The sequence below is a fragment of the Mustelus asterias genome, chromosome 8, assembly GCF_964213995.1.
Source record: "Mustelus asterias chromosome 8, sMusAst1.hap1.1, whole genome shotgun sequence".
Lineage (NCBI taxonomy): Eukaryota > Metazoa > Chordata > Chondrichthyes > Carcharhiniformes > Triakidae > Mustelus > Mustelus asterias.
The window spans coordinates 57051744-57078551 of NC_135808.1; the positions used below are offsets into that span (position 1 = coordinate 57051744).

A 26808-nucleotide genomic window follows, 5' to 3' on the forward strand; every position below is an offset into this window, starting at 1 on the left:
TCAAATCGAATCCAATTCATGGTCCTCGTAAAAGGGACATTCTCGATCCAAACTGACAGGAACAGGCTGTTCTGATCTCAGGCTTGACCCCATGCTTGAGAGGCTGAGAGCTCCCACTATCTGTTCTTTTTTTAAAAAAAAAATTATTGCATCCTTAAAGTTACAAAGCCAATGCCCAGAGTTTAGTATTCACTGCAAACCCAAATCTATTCTTTGCTTGTTCCAAAAACCAAATTCAAATTGAATCCAATTCAAGATCCCCAACGAGAGACAAACAAGATCCAAGCTGACAAGATAAGGCATTGCACCCCATCTTGAGCTTGATCTTAGCCAAAAGGCCGAGAAGCTTCCACTACCTGTTCATCAGGTCACACATTTAAAGGTCCCAGAAATCAATTGCTGGGTTGACTTGGAGTGGTGGGAGGCCACTCAATGTGAAAGCCACCTTACTACAGCTGACTGGAAAGCTTTGCTTGGACCTCTCTTTATAGAGTCGGCTTTGGGCTTTGGCTAACCAGAATGACCAATCTTCATTGCTACTCCATTTTTCTAAACCAGAGAAGTAGCTACTGTGCTGCTCCTTTGCCTGGCCGCAGAACTAGCTTAGTGCATCCTCACTGTATTCTCTTAGAATCTTGGGGCAAGACATTTCAATGATTAATACTGACCTCAAGGGGATTATAGTAAAGCCTTTATAATGGTATTGTTCTGGTTCTAAAGCATGTTGTTCCTTTTCAGGTACTGTGCCAGCACATGGATTGGGTTCAAAATCACCAGAACCCCTGAAGAAATCTTCTAAAGGTATACTCTTGTTAACTTCTGCGGGGTTTTTTGTGCCACAGAAGCTATGTGGTTGGCTCCCTTGTTCTGTGCTGGCCCATAGCAGTTAGAAAGATGCGTATTGGCTACCCTGAGGGACTATTTCCCACTCTATCCTCATTCCCTTCCTCAACCCACAACAGACATTCCTAGCCGCTGCTCAGCAGCTCATTACATTCTAGATCAGAAACCCAGCATCAGCTGAGCACAGCATCAAACCCACGTCCTATCACACTGTGGGTCTAGAGTATTACATCTGCTTCACACCACTACTACCTACATGTGCTTTAAAAAGCAATATGTGATATTCCAATCAAAAGCCTCACCGAGTTGTTTTAATATCTTTGTACAAGACATTTCAATGATTCATACCCAGCTAAAGGTGAGAAAGGGCTTTCGTTCTGTGGGGATCAAAGTAACCCCTTTACAGTGGTATTGCTCTAGTGTAAAGCTGGCTGTTCCCTTTCAGGTACTGTGCCAGCACGTGGCTTGGGTTCAGAATCACCAGAATCTCTGAAGAAATCTTCGAAAGGTAAACTCTTGTTAATTTGTTCATTTCTACCTCCAGCTGAAAGCCCTGTAAACAGTAAATGCTGCTGAGAACGTGGAGGCTGTCAGATAAAAAATAGTAATCTGATTACTAAATCAAAATCCACAAAAAGTCTGACTCCTTCATCGAGACATTTAGCTGTTGGGAACAGCAGGAGTTCATTCAAGTCCTGCAGCCTCTTTTGCCATTTACTTAGACCATGGCTGACCTGCATCTTAATTCCATTGAACCACCATGGTTCTATTGCCTTTAATATCCCTGCCCAACAAAATATCTTATCAATACTTCTTTGAACACATACTGGCCCCTATCTTTACTGGAGTGGGTATTGTGAGCAGGAAAGAGCTGTTTGATTGGGAAATCTGAATGTTTCTCCATTCGATGTTAAGTCTTTCTATCATTCTGCCTGCTCTTTATTCACAATTCTTATTGTTCTTATACTTGCTTCTCTAATGATTTACTCAGTTTATAAATTTTGCCCTTTTTAAAGATGGAACCTCAGTTGGGAGTTATCTCCAGAAAAAGCCAGATGGCCCTCGAGTTGCTGCGAAGGGGAATCTGGAGCTACAGACCCACCCAGGTATTGGCCAACTGTATTTGAAACTTAACTCTGCAAAGTTCCTGGTGGCGGGTGAGATAACCAGCTTGAAGATCTTTAAAGTGTTTCATGTGCTCTGGCTATCTTTAACAGAGATTGTGAAAGTGTTTGAAAGAATTGAGCTACATATAGAATGGTGGCTGGGAATGTCATTTTCATTCCATTTTCATTCCAGTTCTTTGGAACTATTAATTTGATTTCTGTGTCTGTTTGCACTGTTTGAGAACAGATATCCCACTCCATCTGACGAAGGAGCTGTGCTCCAAAAGCTTATGGTATTTGCTACCAAATAAACCTGTTGGACTTTAACCTGGTGTTGTGAGACTTCTGGCTGGGAATGTACCAGGGCTGCTTCGTGTCATGACGATGGATGGAGAGAGAGAGAGTGACAGCAGGCAGTTAGGAAAAAATAGTGGGCTGCAAGAGAAGCAGCAAGATTTGGGCAAAGAAGGGATTTAATGAAAAGGAAAAAGAACAATCTGCTCTGATAGTTAGGACTTGGGGATTGAGTTGGAAAATTCTTCTCCCTTAGATATTGTGGATTTTGTTTTGTTGGAAAGTGAAAGGTGCTGTACGGAAATCCATTCTCATTCCAGTTCTTTGGAACTATTAAACTCAGCTCGTGACACAACAAACCATGTTGCATACTCGGAAGCAGGATGGAGTTTAAACCAATGAATACAAATTTTGAGTTCCTGATCATATTTTCTGAACACCACCTCGGAGGTGGGAGAGCTTTTAGAAATGATAATGCATGAAAAAAATTACAGTCGCTTGAATAAATGTGCAATCATTAAGGAAAGTCAGTTCAGATTAGTTACGGCAAAATTGTGTTTAACTAACTTGATTGAGTTTTCAATGAAGTAATAGAGAGGGAATATTAGGTTAATACATTTGACGTGATGTACATGGACTTATAAAATCATTTCATAAAGTGTCGAATTAACAGGCTTGTCAGCAAAATTGAAACCCACAGAATAAAATGGTCAGTGGCAACAGGAATACAAAGTTGTCTGAGTGACAGGAAACAGAATAATGGTGAAAGGTTGCTTTTTGAATTGGAGGTAAGTTTGCAGTTGAGTTCCCTAAGGACTGGTAATAAGGCCACTGCATTTCTTGATCTAGATTAATGACCTAGGGCAGAATTTTACACTCCCTCAAAAGCGGGTTTCTGAGGTGGAGGAGAGTGTAAACATGAATGGACGGGATTCCCCCCGGGAACCCACTCGCCCAGATGCAAATGCAATATCGTGCTTGGGTGGCCGGGGCCTCGGGCGTGTAACCCACCCATTCACTTAAGGGCTTTATCCCACCCAGCCAGGTAGGGTAGAAAAGTGACATTTTGGGCGGGGGGTTGAACCCTCAGGGTTGAAGCTCAGAACCCCCTTCCCCCTGGCCACTGCAGGACTGTGCCTGATCAGGTTGAAGAGCTGTTGGCCAATCTGACCGCCAAGCTCCCATGGATAGGACCTCTTTCTAAGGACAGATGGAAGTCCAGCTCACTGCCAATCAACACTCAAGTGGGCATTAACTGGCAGTGGGAGTTTGAGAGTCGGCAGCTACGCGTTAGGTACCAACTCTTGGGGTGGCACGCAGTAATCATGCATCATCCTTAAAATTCTTTGTGGATGTGCAGTGCACATTTTCAACATTTGTAGATGATACAAAACTTGGAAGTCTTGTGAACTGTGAGGAGGATATAATCTTCATCTCATTGTGCCAATAGTGTCTGTTGAGGTGAGGAAAACATTAATTTTATTGGGACATGGCTTACTGCGAGTTACATCTTATCAAGAGTTTGTACGAGAGAGCAAGCTCATTAGACATTGCATCACTTCCTGTGATGCAGTACGCTTTATCTCATTAACATATCACACAGTTAGAATTAACTCCTTATACTGCAGAGGAAAATGATAGACTTCATAGGCAAAGTGAAATAGGCAGGCAAGTGGCAGAAGGAAATGAATGCAGAGAGGTGTGAAGTGGTATGTTTTGGTAGTAAGAACAAGGAGAGGTAATATGAAATAATGTATACAACAAAATGTGCATGAACAGAGCTACTTAGGGGCATGTGTACACAAATTTGAAAATGACAGGATGTTTTGAGAAAATAGTTCATAAGGGATTCTGGGGCATAAGGGACAAGGAAACTCTGGTGAACCTTTAATAATCAGTGGTTCAGCCTCAGTGAGGGACTTCAGTCACATAGATTGGAGAAGCTGAGATTGTTATCCTCAGGGAACAGAAGGGTAAGGGGAGATTTGATAAAAGTGTTCAAAATTATGAGGGATTTGGAAAGAGTATGCAGAGAGAAACTGTTCTCATTGATAGAATGGACAAGAGTTAGAGGTCACCAATTTATGGTGATTGGCAAAAGAATCAATGGTGACGTGGGAAAAAAATTATGCAGCAAGTGTTTGTGATCTGGAAGGTACTGCTTGACAGTGTGGCGGAGGCAGATTCAATTGTTGTTTTCAAAAGGCTAGTGGCTCATTATCTGAAGAGAAACAAATTGCAGGGCTATGGGGAAAAGGCAGGAGAGTGGGACCAGCTGAATTGATTTTGAAGAGAGATGACACCGATTTGGTGGACTGTATGACTTGCCTTGTGGTGCAACCATTCTATCATTCTTTGATTCTATGTGATGTTTGAGGTGAGTTTCTTTTGTACTCCTAAGGAATGCTGATATCTGCGTCGTGCCAACTGGCATATATGTTAAATTACAGTATTTTTTTCTCTCTGATGTACTTTTGTTCTGTTTGCTTAAACAAATGCCCCACTTCAAAGGTTGTGTCTATTGATGTAGCAAATGCATTCACTCCTTGATACAAACTGACTGGAATGAGGCAATTGTCTTTAATGTATGAATAGTTGTTAATTGAAAAGTAGTTTGGGTTGCTTTCATCCTGTCTATATCCAACTGCAGCCTCTTTGTATATTCCTCGCTTTCCTCTTATTTTCTTTATTTTGTCAGCAAACTTTGAATATGGTACATTCAGTTTCCTTATCGAATTCATTAATATAGATATTAAATCACTGAGGCCCATACTGATCTTTGCTTATAGCCTGCCAACCTGAATATGTCCCATTTATTCCTACCTGTTTTCTTTGCATAAACCAATCCTCAATCTGTTTGTCCCCCCAATCGCATGGATCCTAATTTGATGTAATAATCTCTCGTGTGGCACCTTATCAAATGCTTTTTGAAAATCCAAGTTCGCAGCAACTCGAGGACCATCTGGCTTTTTTCTGGAGATAACTCCCAACTGAGGTTCCATCTTTAAAAAGGGCAAAATATATAAACGGAGTAGATCATTAGAGAAGCAAGTATAAGACATTGGGACAAGTGGCCAAATGCTTGGTCAAAGACATATACTTCAAATATATACCGCTTAAAGTCTGAGAGAGCTGGAGACATTTGAGGAGGGAATCCAGAGATCAGCTCCTGGCACACTGAAAGCACAGCTGCCAATGGTGGAGGGTTGGAGGAGATTAAAAAGATTGGGAAGTCAAGGCCACTGATGGAAGTGAACATCAAAATGGGAGTTTTAAATTTGAAGTATCCATTGTTTTCCTTTGTGTTCAGACACCAATGGCTGCTAAGCCAACCCTTGGACACTCCATAAGAACAGCTTGTATAAATGTGCTGATTTGCTCTGCTTTGGTTCAAGTGGGGCGGCACGGTGCACAGTGGTGCCTCACAGCGTATGGGACCCAGGTTCGATTCCCAGCTTGGGTCACTGTCTGTGCGAAGTCTGCATGTTCTCCCCATGTCTGCGTTTGGGTGCTCCAGTTTCCTCCCATAGTCCGAAAGGCATGCTGTTTACATGCAGTGGGCATGCTAAATTCTCCCTCAGTGTACCCGGCCAGGTGCCGGAGTGTGACGACTAGGGGATTTTCACAGTAACTTCATTGCAGTGTAAGCCTACTTGTAAAACTAATAAATAAACTTGAGCGAAGAGGACATGCCAAAATGCCCATTATGGCACTTAGCAACAGGAACACTCTCAGTACTTGTGTTTTATTTGTGAGAGTTTACTGTTAGTAGGTTTCAAAAGTTTCCATTTTGTCTTTCCATACAGAACCAGAGAAGATGGACTATTCAGATGATTTCAACAGTGTGTCTCCAGGTGTGTCATTTCTGAATTGCTCACGTCTCTGTGAAATGTCTTGGGAAATTTTACTCAATTAAAGACACTATATATAAATATCAGTTGTTGTTGTCAGTAGTCTGTAACTTGCTCAGTAAGGACTTGAGCAAAATTTTTAAGGCACAGCTTAGATTTGAAGGGAGGCCAGACTGATGGTGTCTAGTAATCGGGATCTATTGTACAAACTGCTTATAATTTGGAACGGCTTCCAACCCGCTCAAAGAGGCAACAAGAATGTTTGGGAGGGGGAAATCTTGTAACCTCAGCCTCCTTTGTAGAGTCTCCTTTTGCTCCAGTCGAGTGTGGTCGGAAATAATAATTCCTTTTGATTATCTTGAACTCCTGTTAAGTGTGGGCAGATGTTCTGCCTACTGCCAATCAGAGCTCAGTTGAATGTGAAATGGCAGCTGGTCTGACAGAGTTGGCAGACATGCATTCCCCACCGACTCTCACGATAACTGACGTCAAGCGCTTACCATCGTGAAAATCAGGCACAAGGTGTCTTTGCTTCTCTGCCTGATTTAGAATCTCATTATCAAAGAGTATGTTAGTAACCCCCTTATTCTTCCTGTCAAAATCCAACACTTTACACTTACCTTTATTGCAATTTATTTGTCAAACATTAACCCATTCTTCAAATTTATTAATATTTTCTTGTATTTTGTTGTTGTCTTCCTCAGTTTAATTGTAGATCTCTGTCCCACCAGTTTGGTGCAGTCCCCAATTTTTGAAATTGTGCTTTTGCCTCCTCAGCTTAAATTGTTTATGTTAATTGTGAATGATAGTGAAATGCCAGCACCAATGCTTGTGGAACGTCATTCTAACTTTTAGCTACCCTTAAGCACTTCTTCTCATTGTTCGAACTCCTTCCTATTTGTTGTTCTGCTGTGAGCTTGTCATCCATTCTACTATTTGTACCCTGACTCCACATGTTCTGACCTTGTTTATTATGTGGTATCTTATCAAAGGCATTTGAAAATCTAAATATATTCCATCTTCTCCGTTGCTCTTGTCTACCTTCTCTATTACTCCTTCAAAATGTTCAATAAGGATGGTCAAGCAAGTCTTCCCCTTTCAAAATCTATGCAGACTATTCTTTATTCTGTTTTCAGTTTCCATCTTTCACGCAAGATTCAATTTTTTTAGCACGAATGATGTTAACTGATCGATTGTTCCGTTAGACTGCTGAACACATCCAGAATTTTAAGTCACTCCTCAATCTTCTATATTATAGATGAATAGTAAGATCTAATAACGAAATCTAATATTAGTAAGATGTGTTCGGTTGTTAGTTGACTAATTGATCCACAAAATCTGATCACATGGCATGTGCGTATTTCTATATTATTGGTCTTAATTGTTTGTAGTCAAAATAGCTTGTTGCAGTAGCATGAAATGAACAATTTTGTGGTGTTTGTGAACTACCAGGTATGATGTACAAGCAGTATGACTAGCACTTGGTTGGTATGTGTGTGCCAATGTTCTCTTTAAAATTTTGTTCTGTGTAAGCAGTTTCTTCAATGCACAGTACCTTTATGTTTTATTGTGCAACAGCTTGCATGTGCAATGTTTAACATGGAACCCCTGTCACTACAGTGCACACACATGCGGTTTAGCGGGAATGTTAGTACAAACCTCTTCCCCAAGCCTTTCATCAAACAACCTATGGACACTTCTGCATGGCTCACAATTGGAAGAATGGACATCTTGGATGGGTTGTTGAATGGCAGGTAGCATCTGGGGTGCGATTGATCTTCAGGGCCAAAGGGAGGGCAATAAAATATTTTGGCTTGCATTTGTTTCTCCTGTGTACCAAGGTGGAAACATGCCCCTATTATCATTGACTTTTAGTTGTTAATGTTTGCAATTTTCTTTCAGATGGGAACCAGTCTGACGATGACAATGACCTGACAGCATCGCTTCAGAATTCCTCGGATGAAGGTAATGTTTTCTCACTCCTCTTAAATAGCACCTTGGGCGGGATTCTCCAATCTCGTCCGTGCCCACTCCTCTGCAAGTTAATGGAGAATGGAGAATATGGCGTTCCAGCCAAAACTCCATTCACTTTCAGCAGCGCCGGAGAATCCCAGCCGTGAACGAGGTCGCAGGTTTTTTGGCGTATATTTACCCAGCAAAAGAATTTCCCTATGATTGGGATTCTCTCCATTTCATTCAATGCAAAATTGCTGAAAACAGTGTAACCAGCTCTTAAAAGACCAGCCCTTAGAGCTATTTTTAGTTACAAATAATTTATAGAAATAACCAAAAGTTTGTTAAATATAAACACCATTTGTGTTTTGTACAACTATTAGCTTGAATTAATGAACTCCGACTAATCCAGTTGCAGGAAGATGCTGAAAGGGGTATTGTGAAGGATGGTGAATTCTAGTACTGAAATGATCACTGAAATCCTTCTTTATTGTTCTGCCTCTGCTGGTGTTAGTTCACTCCCTTAACTGCACAGCCTAGTTTCTCCCAATAAAGGCTGAACACTTTGCGTATGTATCATTCCTCTGGTGCAAATCAAATTCTCAAACTTGAGATGTTTGCAATTAACAAAATATGCTCTTCACACATCCTTCAACTCCTTTGTCTGGCTGTTTTAACTGTGCCTGGTTAAAGTAGAATTGACCAGCATCAGAACAACTATTTCTTTCTGGTTAAAGAATATCTTTTCATGTTATATAATCTGTAATAAATATTTTTAACTTTTCAGATATGGATTCAGAAAGTGAGATGGAAACTGACGGGTTGCAAGTTCCCACAGAACCATCAGCGCGTCAGACGTCAGGTACTGATTGCCTTGAGTTTCGTGCGTAAAATGCCAATATGCTCTAAGCAGCGGTCTGTTATTGAGATAAATCTGAGTAGATTTGGACACTAATTCCTGACATTATGAGAATTAATTTTTAAAAATGGATTAGATATTGACATGTTGCCACACTGATGATCCACATGCACTGGAGGTCATTCTCTGTCTGACAAATAAGCCCCTGCAAGTAGCCTGAGATAAAGCTAACTCTTGGCAAGTGCAAAGACCTCAGTGATGCACCCCTCTGTTATATCCTTTTGCAGGTAGTTTTGTAACATTTAGCCCAAGTATATGCACCTGGAATAACACTACTAACAACCTCTAATCCAATCTTTGCAAATCTTGATCAATAAGAAGAGTGCTCCTAGTGACTCCAGAACAATGTAATCTTAATTTGTACATCTACCTGTAGATCCTTGGAACATTCTAAACCCAAGACCATTCCTCTAGCCAATCAGCTTTGCAGCCTTTGCATCCCTTCTAAATGCTAAACTGTAACTTGTATCTTTGATCAGAGACTCTGGAACATCTCGTCCTTGGGCCACCTTCCTGGCCAATCAGCATTGTCGCTTTTCTTTATTGCTTAGCTAGACTTGTTTGAGTCCAAATGGTCAACCGAACCACAACTCCATTTCACTTCTAAGTTCTTTATTAAAGCGATATCACAGTATTTGGCAATTACTGCCAACCCAACCTCCCACACTATTCCTATTATCCCTTAATTCTCTTATTTACCACAAATGTATGGACCACTGTCTGGACCATACTCAATAAATGAACATCCACAGCTCTCTGGAGAGTTCCAAAGATTTGCAATCCTATGAGAAATTTCTCCTTGCCTCAGATCTAAATGGTTGACTCCTTATTTTGAGTCTGTGACCTAGTGTTCTAGATTCCTCAGCCAAGGAAACATGTTCTCAGCATCTTTTGTTTTCCCATTAATTCATGGCTGAGCCGGCATTTATTGCCCTTGAACTGAGTGGCTTGCTTGGCCGCTTCCAAAGGCATTTTTAAGAGTCAACCACATTGACTCACAGCAGAAAGAAATCGAACTGTGCTGTCACAGCCAACAGGTAAGTGATTGGCTGGTGACTAATAAGTAGTTTTTCTTTTTTTCTCTTTTTTCTCTTGGCATTGTAGTTGTTGTTGTTAAGTTAACTTAAGTGTTAAGTCATGGTAGGAGATTTCAGACCCGTGTTATGTTCCTCTTCTGTGATTTGGGAATTTAGGGACTCTTCTTGTGTCCCTGGCTCCTTCAAGTGCAGGAAGTGTGTGTACAACTGCAGCTCCTGTTAGACCGCTTGACGGCTCTGGAGCTGTAGGTGGATTCACTTTGGAGCATCCGTGGTGACGAGGAAGTCATGGAAAGCACTTTCAGTTTGGACACACCACGGATAAAAATTACTGAGGGAGATAGGGAATGGGTGACCACCAGACAGAGCATTTGATTTGATTTATTATTGTCATATGTATTAGTATACAGTGAAAAGTATTGTTTCTTGCAGACAAAGTATACCGTTCATAGACAAGGAAACAAGAGAGTATAGAACGTAGTGTTACAGTCATAGCTAGGGTGGAGAGAAAGATCAACTTAATGCCAGGTAGGTCCATTCAAAAGTCTGACGGCAGCAGGGAAGAAGCTGTTCTTCAGTCGGTTGGTACGTGACCTCAGACTTTTGTATCTTTTTCCTGACGGAAGAAGGTGGAAGAGAGAATGTCCGGGGTGCGTGGGGTCCTTAATTATACTGGCTGCTTTGCCGAGGCAGCGGGAAGTGTAGACAGAGTCAATGGATGGGAGGCCGGTTTGCGTGATGGATTGGGCTACATTCACAACCTTTTAGAAACCATAGAAACCTACAGTGCAGAAGGAGGCCATTCGGCCCATCGAGTCTGCACAGACAACAATCCCACCCAGGCCCTATCCCGTAACCCCACAAATTTATCCTGCTACTCCCTCTAACCTAAGCATTTCAGGATGCTAAGGGGCAATTTAGCATGGCCAATCAACCTAACCCGCACATCTTTGGACTGTGGGAGGAAACTGGAGTACCCAGAGGAAACCCACGCAGACAGTAATTCTTTTGTAGTTTCTTGCGGTCTTGGGCAGAGCAGGAGCCATACCAAGCTGTGATACAACCAGAAAGATTGCTTTCTATGGTGTATCTTAAAAGTTGGGGAGAGTCGTAGCTGACATGCCAAATTTCCTTAGTCTTTTGAGAAAGTAGAGGCGTTGGTGGGCTTTCTTAGCTATAGTGTCAGCATGGGGAGACCAGGACAGGTTGTTGACAGGTTGTTGTTTTGTTGACATTGAGGGAGAGATTATTGTTGCCGCACCAGTTCACCAGATTCTCTATCTCATTCCTGTACTCTAACTCGTCATTGTTGGAGATCCAACCCACTACGGTGGTGTATAGGTAAAAAACGGGGTGAGGCCCAACGAGCTGAATTTAGGGAGTTAGGAGTTAAACTTAAAAAGTAGGACCTCAAAGGTAGCAATCTCAGGATTGCTATCAGTACCATGTGCTACTCAGAGTAGGAATGTCAGGATAGCTAAGATGAATACGTGGCTTGAGGGATGGTGCAAGAGGGAGGGATTCAAATTCCTGGGATATTGGAATCGGTTCTGGGGGAGGTGGGACCAGTACAAATTGGACTGTCTGGACCTGGGAAGGACTGGAACCAATGTCCTAGGGGGATGTTTGCTAGTGCTGTTGGGGAGGGTTTAAACTAAGTTGGATGGGAACCGATGCAGGAAGTCAGAGGGAAGTAAAGTGGGGACAGAAACAAAAAACAATAAGGGGAAATGTGGAAGGCAGAGAAGCCAAAGACGAAAATCAAAAAGGGCCACATTACATCATAATTCTAAGAGGACAATAAATGCCAAAAAGAAGCCTGAAGGCTCTGTGTCTCAATGTGAGGAGCTTTGGAATAAGGTGGATGAATTAACTGCGCAGACAGTCATTAAAAGATATGATGTAATTGGGATCACGGATACCTGGCTCCAGGGTGGGAACTCAATATTCAGGAAAGATAGATGGGAAGGAAAGGGAGGGTGGGGTAGCGTTGCTGGTTAAAGAGATTAATGCAATAGTAAGGAAGGACGTTAGCCTGGACGATGTGGAATCTGTATGGGTGGAGCTGCAGAACACCAAAGGACAAAAAATGCTAGTGGGAGTTGTGTACAGACACCAAACAGTAGTGGTGAGGTTGGGGATGGCGTCAAGCAGGAAATTAGAGATTGTGCAGTAAGGGTACAGCAGATATCATGGGTGACTTCAATCTGCGTATTGATTGGGCTCACCAAACTGGTTGCAATGCGATGGAGGAGGATTTCTTGCAGTGTATAAGGGATGGCTTTCTCGAACAATATGTCGAGGAACCAACTAGAGAACAGGCGATCCTAGACTGGGCATTGTGTAATGAGAGAGAATTAATTAGCAACCTTGTGGTGTGAGATCTTTTGAGGAAGAGTGACCATAATATGGTAGAATTCTTCATTCAGATGGAGAGTGACACAGTTAAGTCTGAGACGAGGGTCCTGAACTTGAGGAAAGCTAGCTTTGATGGTATGAGATGTGCATTGGCTAAAATAAGCTGGCAAAGCATACTTAAGGGGTTCACAGTGGATAGGCAATGGCAGACATATAAAGAACAGGGATGAACTTCAACAACTGTATATCCCTGTCTGGCGTAAGAGTAAAATGGGGAAGGAGGCTCATCCATGGCTAACAAGGGAATCAGGGATAGTGTTAAAGCCAAAGAGGAGGCATATAAATTGGCCCGAAAAAGCAGCAAACCTGAGGACTGGGAGAAATTTAAAATCTAGCAGAGGAGGACAAAAGGTTTAATTCAGAAGGGGGAAATAGAATACGAAAGTAGACTTGCAGAAAACATAAAAACTGACTGCAAAAGCTTCTACAGATATGTGAAGAGAAAAAGACTAGTGAAGACAAATGTAGATCCCTTACAGTTAGAATCAGGTGAATTCATAATGGGCAACAAAGAGATGGCAGACCAGCTGAACAAATACTTTGGATCTGTCTTCACTAAGGAGGACTCAGATAACCTTCTTGAAGTACTAGTGGACAGGGTCTAGCATGAAGGAGGAACTAAATCCTTATCAGTCAGGAAATTGTATTGGGGAAATTGCTGGGATTAAAACCCACTAAGTCCCAGGGCCTAATGCTCTGCATTCCAGGGAAGTAAAAAAAATGGCCCTTGAAATGATCATTTTCCAACATTCTATAGACTCTGGAAGAATTCCAGTGGATTGGAGAGTAGCTAATGTAACCCCACTTTTTTTAAGAAAGGAGGGAGAGATAAAATGGGGAATTATAGACCGGTTAGCCTGACATCGGTGGTGGGGAAAATGCTGGAGTCAATTATTAAGGATGTAATAATAACTGAGCATTTGGAAAGCGGTGATGGGATTATCCCAAGTCAGCACGGATTCACAAAAGGGAAATCATGCTTGACAAATCTTCTGGAACCTTTTGAAGATGTGACCAGTAGAGTGGACAAGGGTGAACCAGTGGATGTTGTGTGTCTGGACTTTCAAAAGGCTTTTGACAAGGTCCCACACAATAGATTAGTGGGGGTAATGTATTGACATGGATAGAGAACTGGTTAGCAGACAGGAAGCAGAGAGTGGGAATAAACGGGTCCTTTTCAGAGTGGCAGGCAGTGACTAGTAGGGTACCGCAAGGTTCAGTGCTGGGACCTCAGCTATTCACAATATATATTAATGATTTGGACGAAGGAATTGAATGCAATATCTCCAAATTTGCAAACAACACTAAGCTGGGTGGCAGTGTGTGCTGTGAGGAGGATGCTGAGAGCCTGCAGGGTGACTTGGACAGACTGGCTGAGTGGGCAAATACTTGGCAAATGCAATATAATGTGGATAAATGTGAGGTTATCCACTTTGGTGGCAAAAACTGGAAGGAAGATTATTATTTGAATGGTGGCAGTTTATTAAAAGAGGAAGTGCAACATGATCTGGGTGTCATGGTGGAACAGTTGCTGAAGGTCGACATGCAGGTACAGCAGGCTGTGAGGAAAGCTAATGGCATGTTGGCCTTCATGGCAAGAGGATTTGAGTGTAGGAGTAAGGATGTCTTGCTGCAGTTATACAGGGCCTTGGTGAGGTCACACCTTGATTATTGTGTGCAGTTTTGGTCTCCTAGTCTGAGGAAGGACATTCTTGTTATTGACAGAGTCCAGCGAAGGTTCACCAGACTGACTCCTGAAATGGCAGGACTGATATATGAAGAGAGACTGGATCAACTGGGCTTGTACTCACTGGAATTTAGAAGAACGAGAGGGGATCGCATAAAAACATATAAAATCCTGATGGGACTGGACAGGCTAGATGAGGGAAAAATGTTCCTGATGTTGGGGAAGTGCAAAACTAATGGTCACAGTCTAAGAATAAGGGGTAAGCCATTCAGGACTGAGATGAGGAAGAATTTCTTCACTCAGAATTGTCAATCTGTGGAATTCTCTACCACAGAAACTGGGGCCAGTTTGTTAGATAGTTTTAAGGGGGAGCTGGACATGGCCCTTATGGTTAAAGGGATCAAAGGGTATGGAGAGAAAGCAGGAGTGGGATACTGAAAGTGCATGATCAACCATAATCATATTGAATGGTGGTGCAGGCTCAAAGGGCCGAATGGCCTACTCCTGCGCCTATTTTCTATGTTTCTATTGCTGTGGGGCCGGAGTCACATGTAGGCCAGACCAGGTACGGGTGGCAGATTTCCCAGATGGGAATTGACATTGGTTTCATGGTCATCATTAGACATTTAATTCAGATTTTTATCGAATTCAAATTTGACCATCTGCCACGGTGGGATTTGAACCCAGTTCCCCGGAGTGCTACCCTGGGTCTCTGGATTACTGGTCCAGTGACAATGCCACTATACTACCACCTCCCCGCTACCCTGTCAAGTCCCTTAACAGTTTTATGTGTTTCAAATAGATAATTTCCCATTCTTCTAAACTTCAGGGAATATAATCCTAGCCTACTCAATCTCTCTTCTTTGCCCAGCTCCCTCATATCTGGGACCTTTACTGTGCTCGCTTTAGGACAATTATGCCCTCCCTCATCCAGAACATGGGAGATTCTCTGGCCTCCCCGCGGCGTGTTTCTCGCAGCGGGAGGCAGCGTGCCATTTGCTGATGGCAGGACCTTCTGGTCCCGCTGCTGTCGATGGGATTTCCCATTGACTGCACCCCACTCCATCAGAAACTCGCGATGGGGGTGCACCACGGTAGGAATAGAAAATTCCGCCAGTGTGAGCTGCTGGAAAATTCTGGCCATGAGGTGTCCAATAATAAACGTGCCAAATGTATTTTCTTTTATCGAACATATTGGAGGAGGTACTTTAAATGTCCATACTTTACCCTAACATTATCTACTGTTTATTCTTTCCTTCCTATAGCTGACATTTACCAATCCATGAGTTATAGGGAGTCCCAGAACTGCACTAAACCATCATGTATGAGGCTTTCCAGGCCGAGAGTGGCAGGTAAGCTGTACCAAGCTCTTTAGGAGTGATAATCCTTGCATTGTAATGTCTGATTGAATTTCTAATTCATTGGAGAATTGGGTTATATAATATACCACTAGGCACAAGTGTCTGGTGATGGCTATTTTCATGTTATTGGAGTGCAGCCAATGGCAGAATGTGTTTTTTCTCAGTACGGTTCATAAAGGACCAGTAAATGACATTTCAAGGAGCACCCTTCATGCCAACAAGAAGAAAGGATTTGCCATGACTGTGCCCTTTACTCACTGTTAGGATCCCAGAGTTGACACGGAAGCAGTTCGTACTTGAACTCCCAACCGTCTAACCTTTAAGCATCTAGAATGAGCAGTAGCTGCATGATGATGAGTGGGCAATCTGTTGGAAATTGAAGTTGCCGTGTATCGTAAGATCCTGTGATCATAAGAAATAGGAGCATGAATAAGCCTTTCAGTCTATCGAGCTTACTCTACAATTCAATAAGATCAGTGCATCTTGTTGATGTTCGTCGGTGGTGGAGGGAGAGAATGTTTGTGGACAGGTGCCAATAAAGCAGACTGCTTTGTCCTGGATGTTGTCAAGCTTCTTGTTGTGCTGCACTCATCCAGGCAAGTGGAGAGTTTTCCATCACACCCCTGACTTGAGATTTGTAGATACTGAACAGGTCAGGAGGTAAGTTACTCGCCATAGAAGTCCCAGGCTCGGGCCTGCTCTTGTAACTACAGTATTTATATGACTAGTCCAGTTATGTTTCTATATAGTGGTAATCCCTTGGATGTTGATTATGGAAGATTCATAGATGATAATGCTGTTGATTCTCAAAGGGAGATGGTTAGTTTCTATCTTGTTGGAGATGGTTATTATCTGACACTTATGTAGTCCTAATATTACTTGCCATTTATCAGCTCGAGCCTGAATGTTGTCCAGGTCTTGTTGCGTGTGGGAACAGATGTGTCAGTATTTCAGGAATCATGAATGGAACTGAACACTTGTGCAATCATCATTTCTACTTCTAACCAACTTCTGACCCTATAATAGAGGGAAGGTCATTGATGAAGTGGCTTCATCGATGTTGTGCCTAGGTCATGAGGAATTTCCGCCATAATGTCCTGAAGCTGAGATGATTTGTCTTCAACTATTGCAACCATCTTCCTTTTAGCTCGGTATGACTCCAGTGAGATTTCCCCCTAGTTTTCATTGATTTAAATTTCACTGGAATTTCTAAATGCCACATTCAACCAAACGATGCCTTGGTTATGTGATGCTAAATGAACCTCAGGTTAAATCACCACCAGTCAGCTCTCCCCCCTCAAAGGGATGAACAGCCTATGGTCAGCTGGGACCATGAGGACTTTACCTTGCCTTGACATCAAGGACAGTCACTCTTATCTCACCTCCTGGGACTTGGCTCTTCTGTTCATGTTTGGACCAAGGCTGTGATGAGTTTTGGAGCTGACTGATTCTGCCAGAACCCAAACTGAACATTGGTGATCTGGATATTGGTGAATGCTGCTTAATAACATTGTTGACGACATCTTCCATCACATTGCTGATGATTGAGCATAGACTGATGGCAGGAATTGGCCAAATTGAATTTGTTTTTCTTTTTCGTGGATAGAACAATTTTGATGTACAGTTCACTATTGGCTCAAGGGGGCCATGCATGTTATTTTTGCAAATATACTTTTGTTTATAAGTTTTTGTTACTCGTGCTCAAATTGTCATCCTTTCTCTCTTGCAGATTATGGAACCAAACAAACGGCACTCAAAGGTAAATTAAGTCAGATACCCATTGGAGAACAAAATACTAACTCTAAAATACAAGATGGTACAATTTGGTGGAGCTGTAAAATATAAACACAAATATAAATACATGCAAGTCAGCTTCTTTCCATTGCGCAAAGTGTATGATTCAGGGACACCACATGGAAGATTTTTCATTGGCATAAGTGGAATTTATTTGTTATGGTAAATGAGGAGCTTATTTTGGGCTTTAAAGAAAGACTTTTCCTGTTGCCTGTAAGGACTCTTTCCCAGAGAAAATCCACCTTCATTCATCACTAATTGATCATCTTACACAGAGAGGCTGCAGATGATTTGTGTAGAAGGCAGGAATTAGTGCAGTGATGTTGTCGGGAGAGCTCGCCTGAGGTTGGGACGGCAGAGGCACATTGTTAGAGCAGAGCAGAGGAAGCTACAGTTTACGTGTAACTGGCAATTATTGCTGAGCTGGAGTGCTTGTTGCTGATGCTGGGTGACCAAAACGGGAAGCACTCTATTTTCTAGCATTAAATTTGCACAAAAATGAAAGTAGTTCTAGTTGCATTATTTAAATTATAGCAGGAGTCACTTAAAGAACTGTTAATAAAGATTAAATCAGAAGCAACCTATTGGCTTGATCAATAGGTTAGGAGGTAGGAGGCAGACTGTCGAGGTTATGGACATGTACTCAAATCGAAGCAGGTTGTGACTTGTGGTGTCAGCATTTACTTTTCGTCTCACAATTTACTGTCAACTTTAAGGCTGTACATGGAAATGACCACGATTATTTGTAGTCACGATTGAAGTCAGACGTGTTGGAAATTGTGTACAGGGCCTCTACATGACCCACATTATTCCTGAACTTTGAAAATCTGCATGAGGGAGATGTATGTGGCTGCAGTGATTCTGCCCATTTGTCAAATTGCATCTCAGCATGTTGACTGCACCTCCAGTCCGTCTGAAAGCAATGAGTGCTGAGCAATCACGGTGGCACAGTGGTTAGCACTGCTGCCTCACAGAGCCAGGGAGCCAGGTTCGATTCCCAGCTTGGGTCACTGTTTGTATGGAGTCTGTACATTCTCCCCGTGTCTGCGTGGGTTTCCTCCGGGTGCTCCGGTTTCCTCCCACGGTCCAAAGGATTGTGGTTAGGTGCATTGGCCATGCTAAATTCTCCCTCGGTGTACCTGAGCAGGCGCCGGAGACTAGGGGATTTTCACAGTAACTTCATTGCAGCGTTACTGCAAATCCACTTGTGATACTAATAAATAAACTTTAAAACAGACTCGATGGGTCGGATGGCCTCCTTCAAAGGCAGCCTGGTGGCTCAGTGGTCAGCATTGTTGCCTGACAGCTCCAGGGATCCGAGTTCAACAGCTGCTGGAGTGTGGCAACTAGGGGATTTTCACAGTAACTTCATTGCAGTGTTAATGTAAGCCTACTTGTGACACTAATAAATAAACTTTAAACAGTTGTCAAAATTACCTAGTTTTAAAAAATTTTTTTAATTAACTGTGCATGTGTCCATGTTATATTAGGCTCAGAGCCTGCATTCCTGTCAATTTTAATCCAGAGGTCAAAAAGGTGAATAGATTTTACTCTGAGGACTATGGAATTTTTTTTCTTTTGCAGGTCCATTTCCTTCAGCTGGCAGTAGGCCAATCATTTTTCAACGAAAATCTCAGTTACCGTTTTCAGGCCCAGCTCAAGGTATGTTTGAGTCACGTATGTGAGTCATGCAAGTGCACATTTATTGAACATATATATTTTCTCCATATGTAATAAGACATGTAAATGATATGTAGATGGTGTTTCAACTTTCTGGACCATCTCAGTCACCTTTGGAGATCCCCAGCATCACAGATGTCAATTTTCAGCCAATAAGATTCACTCCGTGTGATATCAAGAAACGGCTGAAGGCGCTGGATACTGCAAAGACGATGGGCCCTGACAATATTCTGGTAATAGTCCTGAAGATTTGTGCTCCAGAACTTGACGTATCCCTAGCTAAGTTGTTCCAGTACAGATGCAACACTGGCGTCTACCCAGCTGATTCCCATCCCATCAGTCTACTCTCGATCATCAGCAAAGTGGTGGAAGGGGTCATCAGAAAAGCTATCAAGTGGCACTTAGCAATAACCTGCTCACGGATGCTCAATTTGGATTCCGCCAGGGTCACTCAGCTCTTAACTTCGTTATAGCCTTGGTTTAAACTTGGACAAAAGACCTGAATGCCAGAGATGAAGAAAGAGTGACTGCCCTTGACATCAAGGCAGCATTTGACTGAATAAGGCAGCCCTAGCAAAACTGGAGTCAATGGTAATCAGGGGAACGTCCTCCACTGGTTAGAGTTATACCTGGCACAAAGAAAGATGGTTGTAATGGTTGGAGGTCAATCATCTTCAGCTGTTTCATCAGTGACCTCCCTTCCATCAGAAGGTCAGATTGGGGATGTTTGTGTGCAATGTTCAGCACCATTTGTGGCTTTTCAGATACTGAAGCAGTTCATGTCCAAATGCAATAGGAGCTGGACAATATCCAGGCTAGGGCTGACAAGTGGCAATTAACATTTGTGCCACACAAGTGTCAGACAATGACCATTTCCAACAAGAGAGGACCTAACCAACACCCTTGACGTTCAGTGGCATTACCATCAATATCCTGGGGGTTACCATTGACCAGTAACTGAACTGGACTAGCCGTATAAATACTGTGGCTACCAGAGCAAGTCAAAGGCTAGGAATCCTGTGGCGAGTAACTCACCTCTTGACCATCTGGTCATCTGGTTGATTGCAGCTCATCTGGTTGATTGCAGCTCCTACAACACACCAGAAGCTCAACACCATGCAGGACGGAGCAGCCCACTTGATTGCTACCCCCTCCACAAACATCAATCTCCCCCCACCACCGACAAACAGTGGCAGCCATGTGTACCATTTATAAGTTGCGCTGCAAGAACTCACCAAGGTTCCTTAGGCAGCACCTTCCACTAACATCTAGAAGGATAAGAACAGCAGATCCTGGGAACCCCACCACCTGAATGTTTCCCTCCAAGTCACTCAACATCCTGGCCCGGAAATACATTGTCATTCCTTCACTGTCGCTGGGTCAAAATACAGGAATTCTCTACCTAACAGCACTTTGGGTGTACTCACACCTCAGGGGCTGCAAAGGTTTACCACCACCTCCTCAAGAGTAACTTGGGGCGGTTTCTAAAAAAAAAACCTTCAGAAGTTGACTTTAAGGCAATTCCACCTTTGGTTAGAACTAATTATCTGATGTGAGGTGTTGTGGTACTAAATGGTGGCATTTAGTGATCGTCTGGACTTTTGAGACATGGGTGGCGAGACATCGGTATTGTACAGGGCATTGTTTTATGTCATTCCATATGTCTGCATTCCAGGTGTTCCTACTTTTCACTGACCAATAATAGAGTTCCTCTGTCAAGAAAGCTTTTCTTCGGAAGACTAGATTGGTTCAAGAAGCATTAGGAATCCTGTACTCCAGGGATTTCTGTAAAAGCTCAGTCCAAGCCATAACAGCGTTAGATGGCCACTTTGGTGGCTTAGTGGCAACTTGCATCAGTGGAAGTTGATTATGATGCACAATTTTTTTAAAAATCTGTGCTACGTTTAGCCCCCCAATGAGCCTGGTACATAGTATTTGCAAGAAAACCATTCAACAGGTTATCCATTTTCTTCAAAGTGAATGTTTGTCAATCTCATCAGCAGCAGTGAGTGACCATGAAGGAGGCATCTGTCTCCCACTTCGAAGGCCCTTCGACCAGGTTCAGACTTTTTTGGATCACCTCAGGGTTTGAGGATCTCTAGGTTAAATGCTGCTGGACCTGTTGCTCACTTGAGCATGACCTTGATTCCACTGAGTGGTTGTGACACTCAATTGAAGTTTTGGTCCATAATCTTTGATTTTCAGATGATTTACATTATTTGCGTTCAGCAACCTGAGCATTTCCACAGAATTGTGCATGTGACTTTTCTCCTTTTGAGTTAGTCTGAGAATTGGGTAGGTTGTAATCTGCTGATAGGGTCTGTACATTTGGGATTTGGTGTCTAGCTGCTTGTGTGTCATAAATGAGTATGTTTGGGAAGATTTATATTTTTCTATTGTCAATGTCTTTTTATTGTGAATGGGAGTAGTGCTGAAAGTAAAGTGTGAAGGAGCAATTAAAGAAATGTGGCTGTTCCCAGCTGCAGTCTCCTCCTTTGTTGATAGATAGCCATATAGAAAAGATATAATGTGTGGACATCTGAGACTTGGTTCAAAAGAAGGCGGGATTGGGGATGTGAAGGAAAATATGATTATCGCCAGAGAGGAGACTTTTGGATCAGTAATGCAGATTCTGAAGTCTAAAACAATGGAGGAGGCAATTGAGTGAGCAAATGATACCATGTATGGACTTGCAGCAGCTGTGTTCACCAATGACATCAACAAGGGGTGGTTAGCACTGCTGCTTCACAGCTCCAGGGTCCCGGGTTCGATTCCCGGCTCGGGTCACTGTCTGTGTGGAGTTTGCACATTCTCCTCGTGTCTGCGTGGGTTTCCTCCGGGTGCTCCGGTTTCCTCCCACAGTCCAAAGATGTGCGGGTTAGGTTGATTGGCCAGGTTAAAAATTGCCCCTTAGAGTCCTGGGATGCGTAGGTTAGAGGGATTAGCGGGTAAAATATGTGGGGGTAGGGCCTGGGTGGGATTGTGGTCGGTGCAGACTCGATGGGCCGAATGGCCTCCTTCTGCAATGTAGGGTTTCTATGATTTCTATGAAGGCTAACTACGTGTCTCAGAGGCTGCGTGCAGGAACTGTCAGGATAAACTGTTATGATGTGTTTGGTGCTCAGGCTCGATTTGGTGGATACAAAGTGTCAGGCACTGGGTGGGAGCTTGAAGAATGCGGATTAGTAGCAGGATTAGGTTCAAATATTCCTGGATAGGATGTTCAGGAAAGATGAAGAAAAGAAAGGGCGAGGGGTGACAGTATTGATTACAGAGAATATTGCAGTGCTAGAAGGAGAGGATGTCCTGGAGGTGTCAAGGACTGAATCTTTTCAGATTAGAGTTCAGAAACAACAACATCACTGTTTTATGTGATGTATATTGATGATCTGGACTTGGGTGTACCAGGCATAATTTCAAAATTTGCAGATTACATTAAAGTAGGAGGATATTGACAGACTTCAAAAAGACATAGGCCGGTGGAATGATCTGGCAGATCAAATTTAATATAGAGAAGTGTGAACTGATACGTTTTGGTAGGAAGAATGAGGAGAGGCAGTTAGGAAGGTGTGGAAGCTTTAGATGCGATGAAGTTAAGATTTAAGAGAAAGCTTCCAGGAATGAAGAACTTCAATTTTGTAGATAGATTGGAGAAATTGGGTTGTTTTCCTTAGAGGTTGATCAGAAATTTGATGGCCTGCTCATAATTTGAACACTTCTATCCAGACAGAATACGTAGAGAAAACAGTTCCCATTGGTGAAGGGTTGAGAACCAGAAGATAGCAACTTAAAGTTATCAGCAAAAGAACAAAGGGTGACGAACTTGTGTATGCAGGATGTGGAATGCACTGATTGTGTGTGTTGAGGAGACGAAATTGAATTGTGGCTTCCAAAATGGAATTGAATAAGAACCTGAAGAGAGAGATTTCCGAGGCTACAGGGAAAGGGCATGAGTTTGTGATTAGCTGAGTTGCTCTTGTAAAGATCTAACATGGACACAACAGGCCGAATGGTCTCTTCCCGAGCTGTAACCATTCTATGATTCTCTTGGTGACCTAACAAGTTGGCACAGTGAACAGCTAAGCCACACAGACCAGATCTCAGGAGTCAGCTGATCTCAGTGAAAAGATTACTATAGACACCAAATTGGCCGCTGTTCCCCAGGTTTAGTGAGGGGCAAAATGATCCTGGTGCTGAACACATTGTTGTCCTCTCTATAGTGTATGCATTTGCGTGTACCTCCAGTTAGGACTGTGGTGCCATTTGTATTTTTGTACCTGCTATCAAGACTCGATTGTAAAATGACCCAATTTGATTGAGGTAGTGAAAAGTCAAAATATACTCCGGGGAAAAGCTAACATCTTAAGGAAGAATTGGAAAAAGTTTTCCATTCCGTTTTAATGACCAGGAATACTATAAAAAGTAAGTGTTCTGGCCTTTTACTCAAAACAAATATGTGGAAATCTCGTGAATTGGCTGGAAAATAATGAAGTTCAATTAGTGACAATGTGTGAGAAGCAAAGCATTGAGATGGGGACCTTCCCTCTTGATGGATGTGTTTTTCCTCCATGGAAGTGTTTGAGTTAATCTCAGCATATACGGGGGTATTGGAAATATCGAAGGAGCACTGTACATTTTCCTAGCATTAAAATGTTACTCCATTGTGGAGTAATGTAAATTACTCAATGTAAATTAACAATTAAACTATATTGAAACAACATTGCTTCATTCACTGAAGATATATTTGGTGTCATCTGGATGGAGTGGCTCTTCTGTACATCAGCTACTCAAAAACTAGGGGAGCTCCATATTGTAACACTACCCTGTATTGTAATGATTACGAGTCTTTCCTGCAGTCCCCCGATAGGAGCAGAGAGAGATTTCAGATTACAAACGTGCCAAATGAAGAGATCGTCCTTGAAATTAAATATATTAGGGAAGATACTTTAAATGCCCATGTTTTGCTGCGCCCTAATAATTTTCCATTTATTTTTTCCTTCCCATAGCTGATATTCGCCAACCCATGAACTACAGGGAGAGACAGAACTACACTGATTCAAAACAAAGTGGACAGTTCATCAGGCCGAGTGTAGCAGGTAAGTTATAACAAGCTGTTTTGGGAGTGACAAGTTTGACTTTGTTAGGTGTGATTGGGTTTTCTCATTCTTTCAAGCATCGGGTTGAAAAATGCACCATTGTACATAAATATCTGATACTGGAGTGTAGCCAGAACACATGCCTTCCTCAGTACACTGATCATTGACATTTCGCAGAGCACCCTTATTGCAGGAAGGGGAGATATGCAATGGTTCTCACTCATCAGATCCCAGAATTGAGAATTGACTCCCCACACCATCCAACCCTCAGTATTGTCCTCTAGAATGAGCAGAAGCTGTTGATGAGTGAGCAATCTGCTGGAAGACCTGGTAAACTTAAATGTCATGTCACCAGGTGACATCATTCAATGTTTAAAGACCACACTGCCATAAATTTGGTGAGTAGAATCTTTCTAAAATCAGTAATCGGGTTCTAAGAAACTTCAAAGATGGTTGCTGAGGAAATGGAGATGTTATCCTGGGAAGGGTATATGGTACACTGCTAGAGTAGGCATGAGGGGGCTGTGTATCATGTTATTTTTCAGATAAACCTTTGTGTTTCATTTCTTTATTAGTTCTAAAATTGTTGTCACTTCTGCAGATTATGGAATCAAAGAATCAACACACAAAGGTAAACTGAGTGATACTCATTGGAGAACAAACTATTAACTTAAATGCAAGAGTGGTGGAGCTTTAAAAATATCAATGTATTTGTTTTTGGGCTTAAAAGAAAACCTGCTGCCTGTAAGGATTATTGGTCAAATTTAATGTCATCCCAGGTTCCAGTAGGCATAAGTACATAGGGCAGATCTTCATTCAGTTGACATTAACTATCAGTTTTAGAGAGGTGGCAGGATGACTGGTGTGGAAAGTAGTAACTTGATGCACCGGTGTCTTTAGGAAGAGTTCCCCAAGATTGAAGTGATTGGATATATTGTAGGAACAGATCGGGGAGCTGTTGTTTTTATGGGTATTTTAAATTCATTCTTGGGACATGGGTGTTGCTGGCTGGCCAGCATTTATTGCTCCATCCCTAGTTGCCCTTGAGAAGGTGGTGGTGAGCTGCCTTCTTGAATCGCTGCACTCCATGTGCTGTGGGTTGACTCACAATGCCATTAGGGAGGGAATTCCAGGATTTTAACCCAGTGACAGTGAAGGAATGGCGATATATTTCCAAGTCAGGATGGTGAGTGGCTTGGAGGGGAACTTGCAGGTGGTGGTGTTCCGATGTATCTGCTGCCCTTGCCCTTCTAGATGGATGTGGTCTTGGGTTTGGAAAGTGCTGTCTAAGGATCTTTGATGAATTGCTGCAGTGCATCTTGTAGATAGTACACACTGCTGTTATTGAGCATCAGTGGTGGAGGGAGTGGATGTTTGTGGATGTGGTGCCAATCAAGCGGTTTGCTTTGTCCTGGATGGTGTCAAGCTTCTTGAGTGTTGTTGGAGCTGCACCCATCCCGGCAAGTGGAGAATATTCCATCACACTCCTGACTTGTGCCTTGTAGATGGTGGATAGGCTTTGGGGAGTCAGGAGGTGAGTTACTCGCTGCAGTATTCCTAGCCTCTGACCTGCCCTTGTAGCCACTGTGTTTATGTGGTGAGTCCAGTTGAGTTTCTGACCAATGGTAACCCCAAGGATGTTGACAGTGGGGGATTCAGTGATGGTAACACCATTGAATGTAAAGGGGGAGTGGTTAGAGTGTCTCTTATTGATAACTGGTAACTGATGGTTATTGCTGATCTGGGTGCCCAAAATTGGGAAAAGTTCTATTTTCTTGCATGAAATTTACACAAAGATAGAGTAAGCTCCAGCTGCATTGACAAATTAATAATGGGAGCCACTTAGGAAATTGTTAATAAAAGTAAGGATGCCTGAAATTAGAGGAAACCTGTTGGCTTGGATAGGAAATGGGTTTTAGAGGTAGGAGATAAACCCTGTGTGTACCCAAATTGGCAGGGTTTGAATAGTTATGTCCCCACGACCTCCACCCCCAAGAAGCTGTACTGGGGCCTCAACCTTTCACTTTATTTATAAATGATTTGGTTGTAACAATAGAGAATCATACATTTAAGTTTGCTGACTACATTAATTTAGGTTGGTCAATGAATAGTGTAGATGGGAGCACAAATTTGCAAACTGTAGGTCATCTCTGACTAATCATATGGGCAGACAAAACTGTGGCAGATGGAGTTCAATGTGTGGAATCGCGAGGCCATCTATTTTGGATTTGAGAGAAACAGACCTCTCTCTGAATAATGAGAAATCATTCATTTAGTCGACGGGTAAAATGGTTAATGGAATGTTAGCATTCTGAAGGGCTGGAATACAAAGGGATGGATGTTATCATACAGTCGTGCAGAACTCTGGTCCAGACCCTATCTGGGATATGGCATTCTGTTCTAGGCATCACACCTTAGGAAGTATATTTTGCTCTTGGAGTGCGGTGCAGATTACTGGGAATCATACCAGGGTTAAAAGTGTTAAATTATGGAGACAGGTTGAATAGACCTGGCTTATATTGTCTTGAATATAGAATATTATAATGTCTTGAATATAGAAGATTAAAGGGGCGATCCAATTGCGGTGTATAATATGATTCATGGACTTGGTAACGTAGACCAGCTTTGAATCCTGACTAACATCTGGGGACTTGTGCCAAAATTGGGAGAGCTGTCTCACAGAGTAGTCAAGCAACAGCCTGACATAATCCTACTCATGGAATCATACCTTACAGATAATGTCCCAGACATCAATGTTCCTGGGTATGT

The 26808-nt window shown here is 42.5% G+C and overlaps 1 protein-coding gene across 4 annotated transcripts in view; it reads left to right on the forward strand.

The window, feature by feature from the left end:
* The window catches only part of LOC144497183 (torsin-1A-interacting protein 1-like), a 41507-nt gene that overhangs the window by 10066 nt on the left and 4633 nt on the right, over positions 1-26808 (forward strand). The window contains exons 4-14 of one of the 4 annotated variants that reach the window (XM_078218052.1): positions 739-801; positions 1289-1351; positions 1860-1949; positions 6050-6097; positions 7997-8059; positions 8835-8909; positions 15374-15460; positions 17199-17228; positions 18848-18925; positions 23950-24039; positions 24641-24670. In XM_078218052.1, coding sequence (XP_078074178.1) covers positions 739-801; positions 1289-1351; positions 1860-1949; positions 6050-6097; positions 7997-8059; positions 8835-8909; positions 15374-15460; positions 17199-17228; positions 18848-18925; positions 23950-24039; positions 24641-24670 — 717 coding nt within the window. The remainder of the gene's footprint in view (positions 1-738; positions 802-1288; positions 1352-1859; positions 1950-6049; positions 6098-7996; positions 8060-8834; positions 8910-15373; positions 15461-17198; positions 17229-18847; positions 18926-23949; positions 24040-24640; positions 24671-26808) is intronic. The other 3 variants (XM_078218053.1, XM_078218054.1, XM_078218055.1) reach the window with 3 other exon arrangements.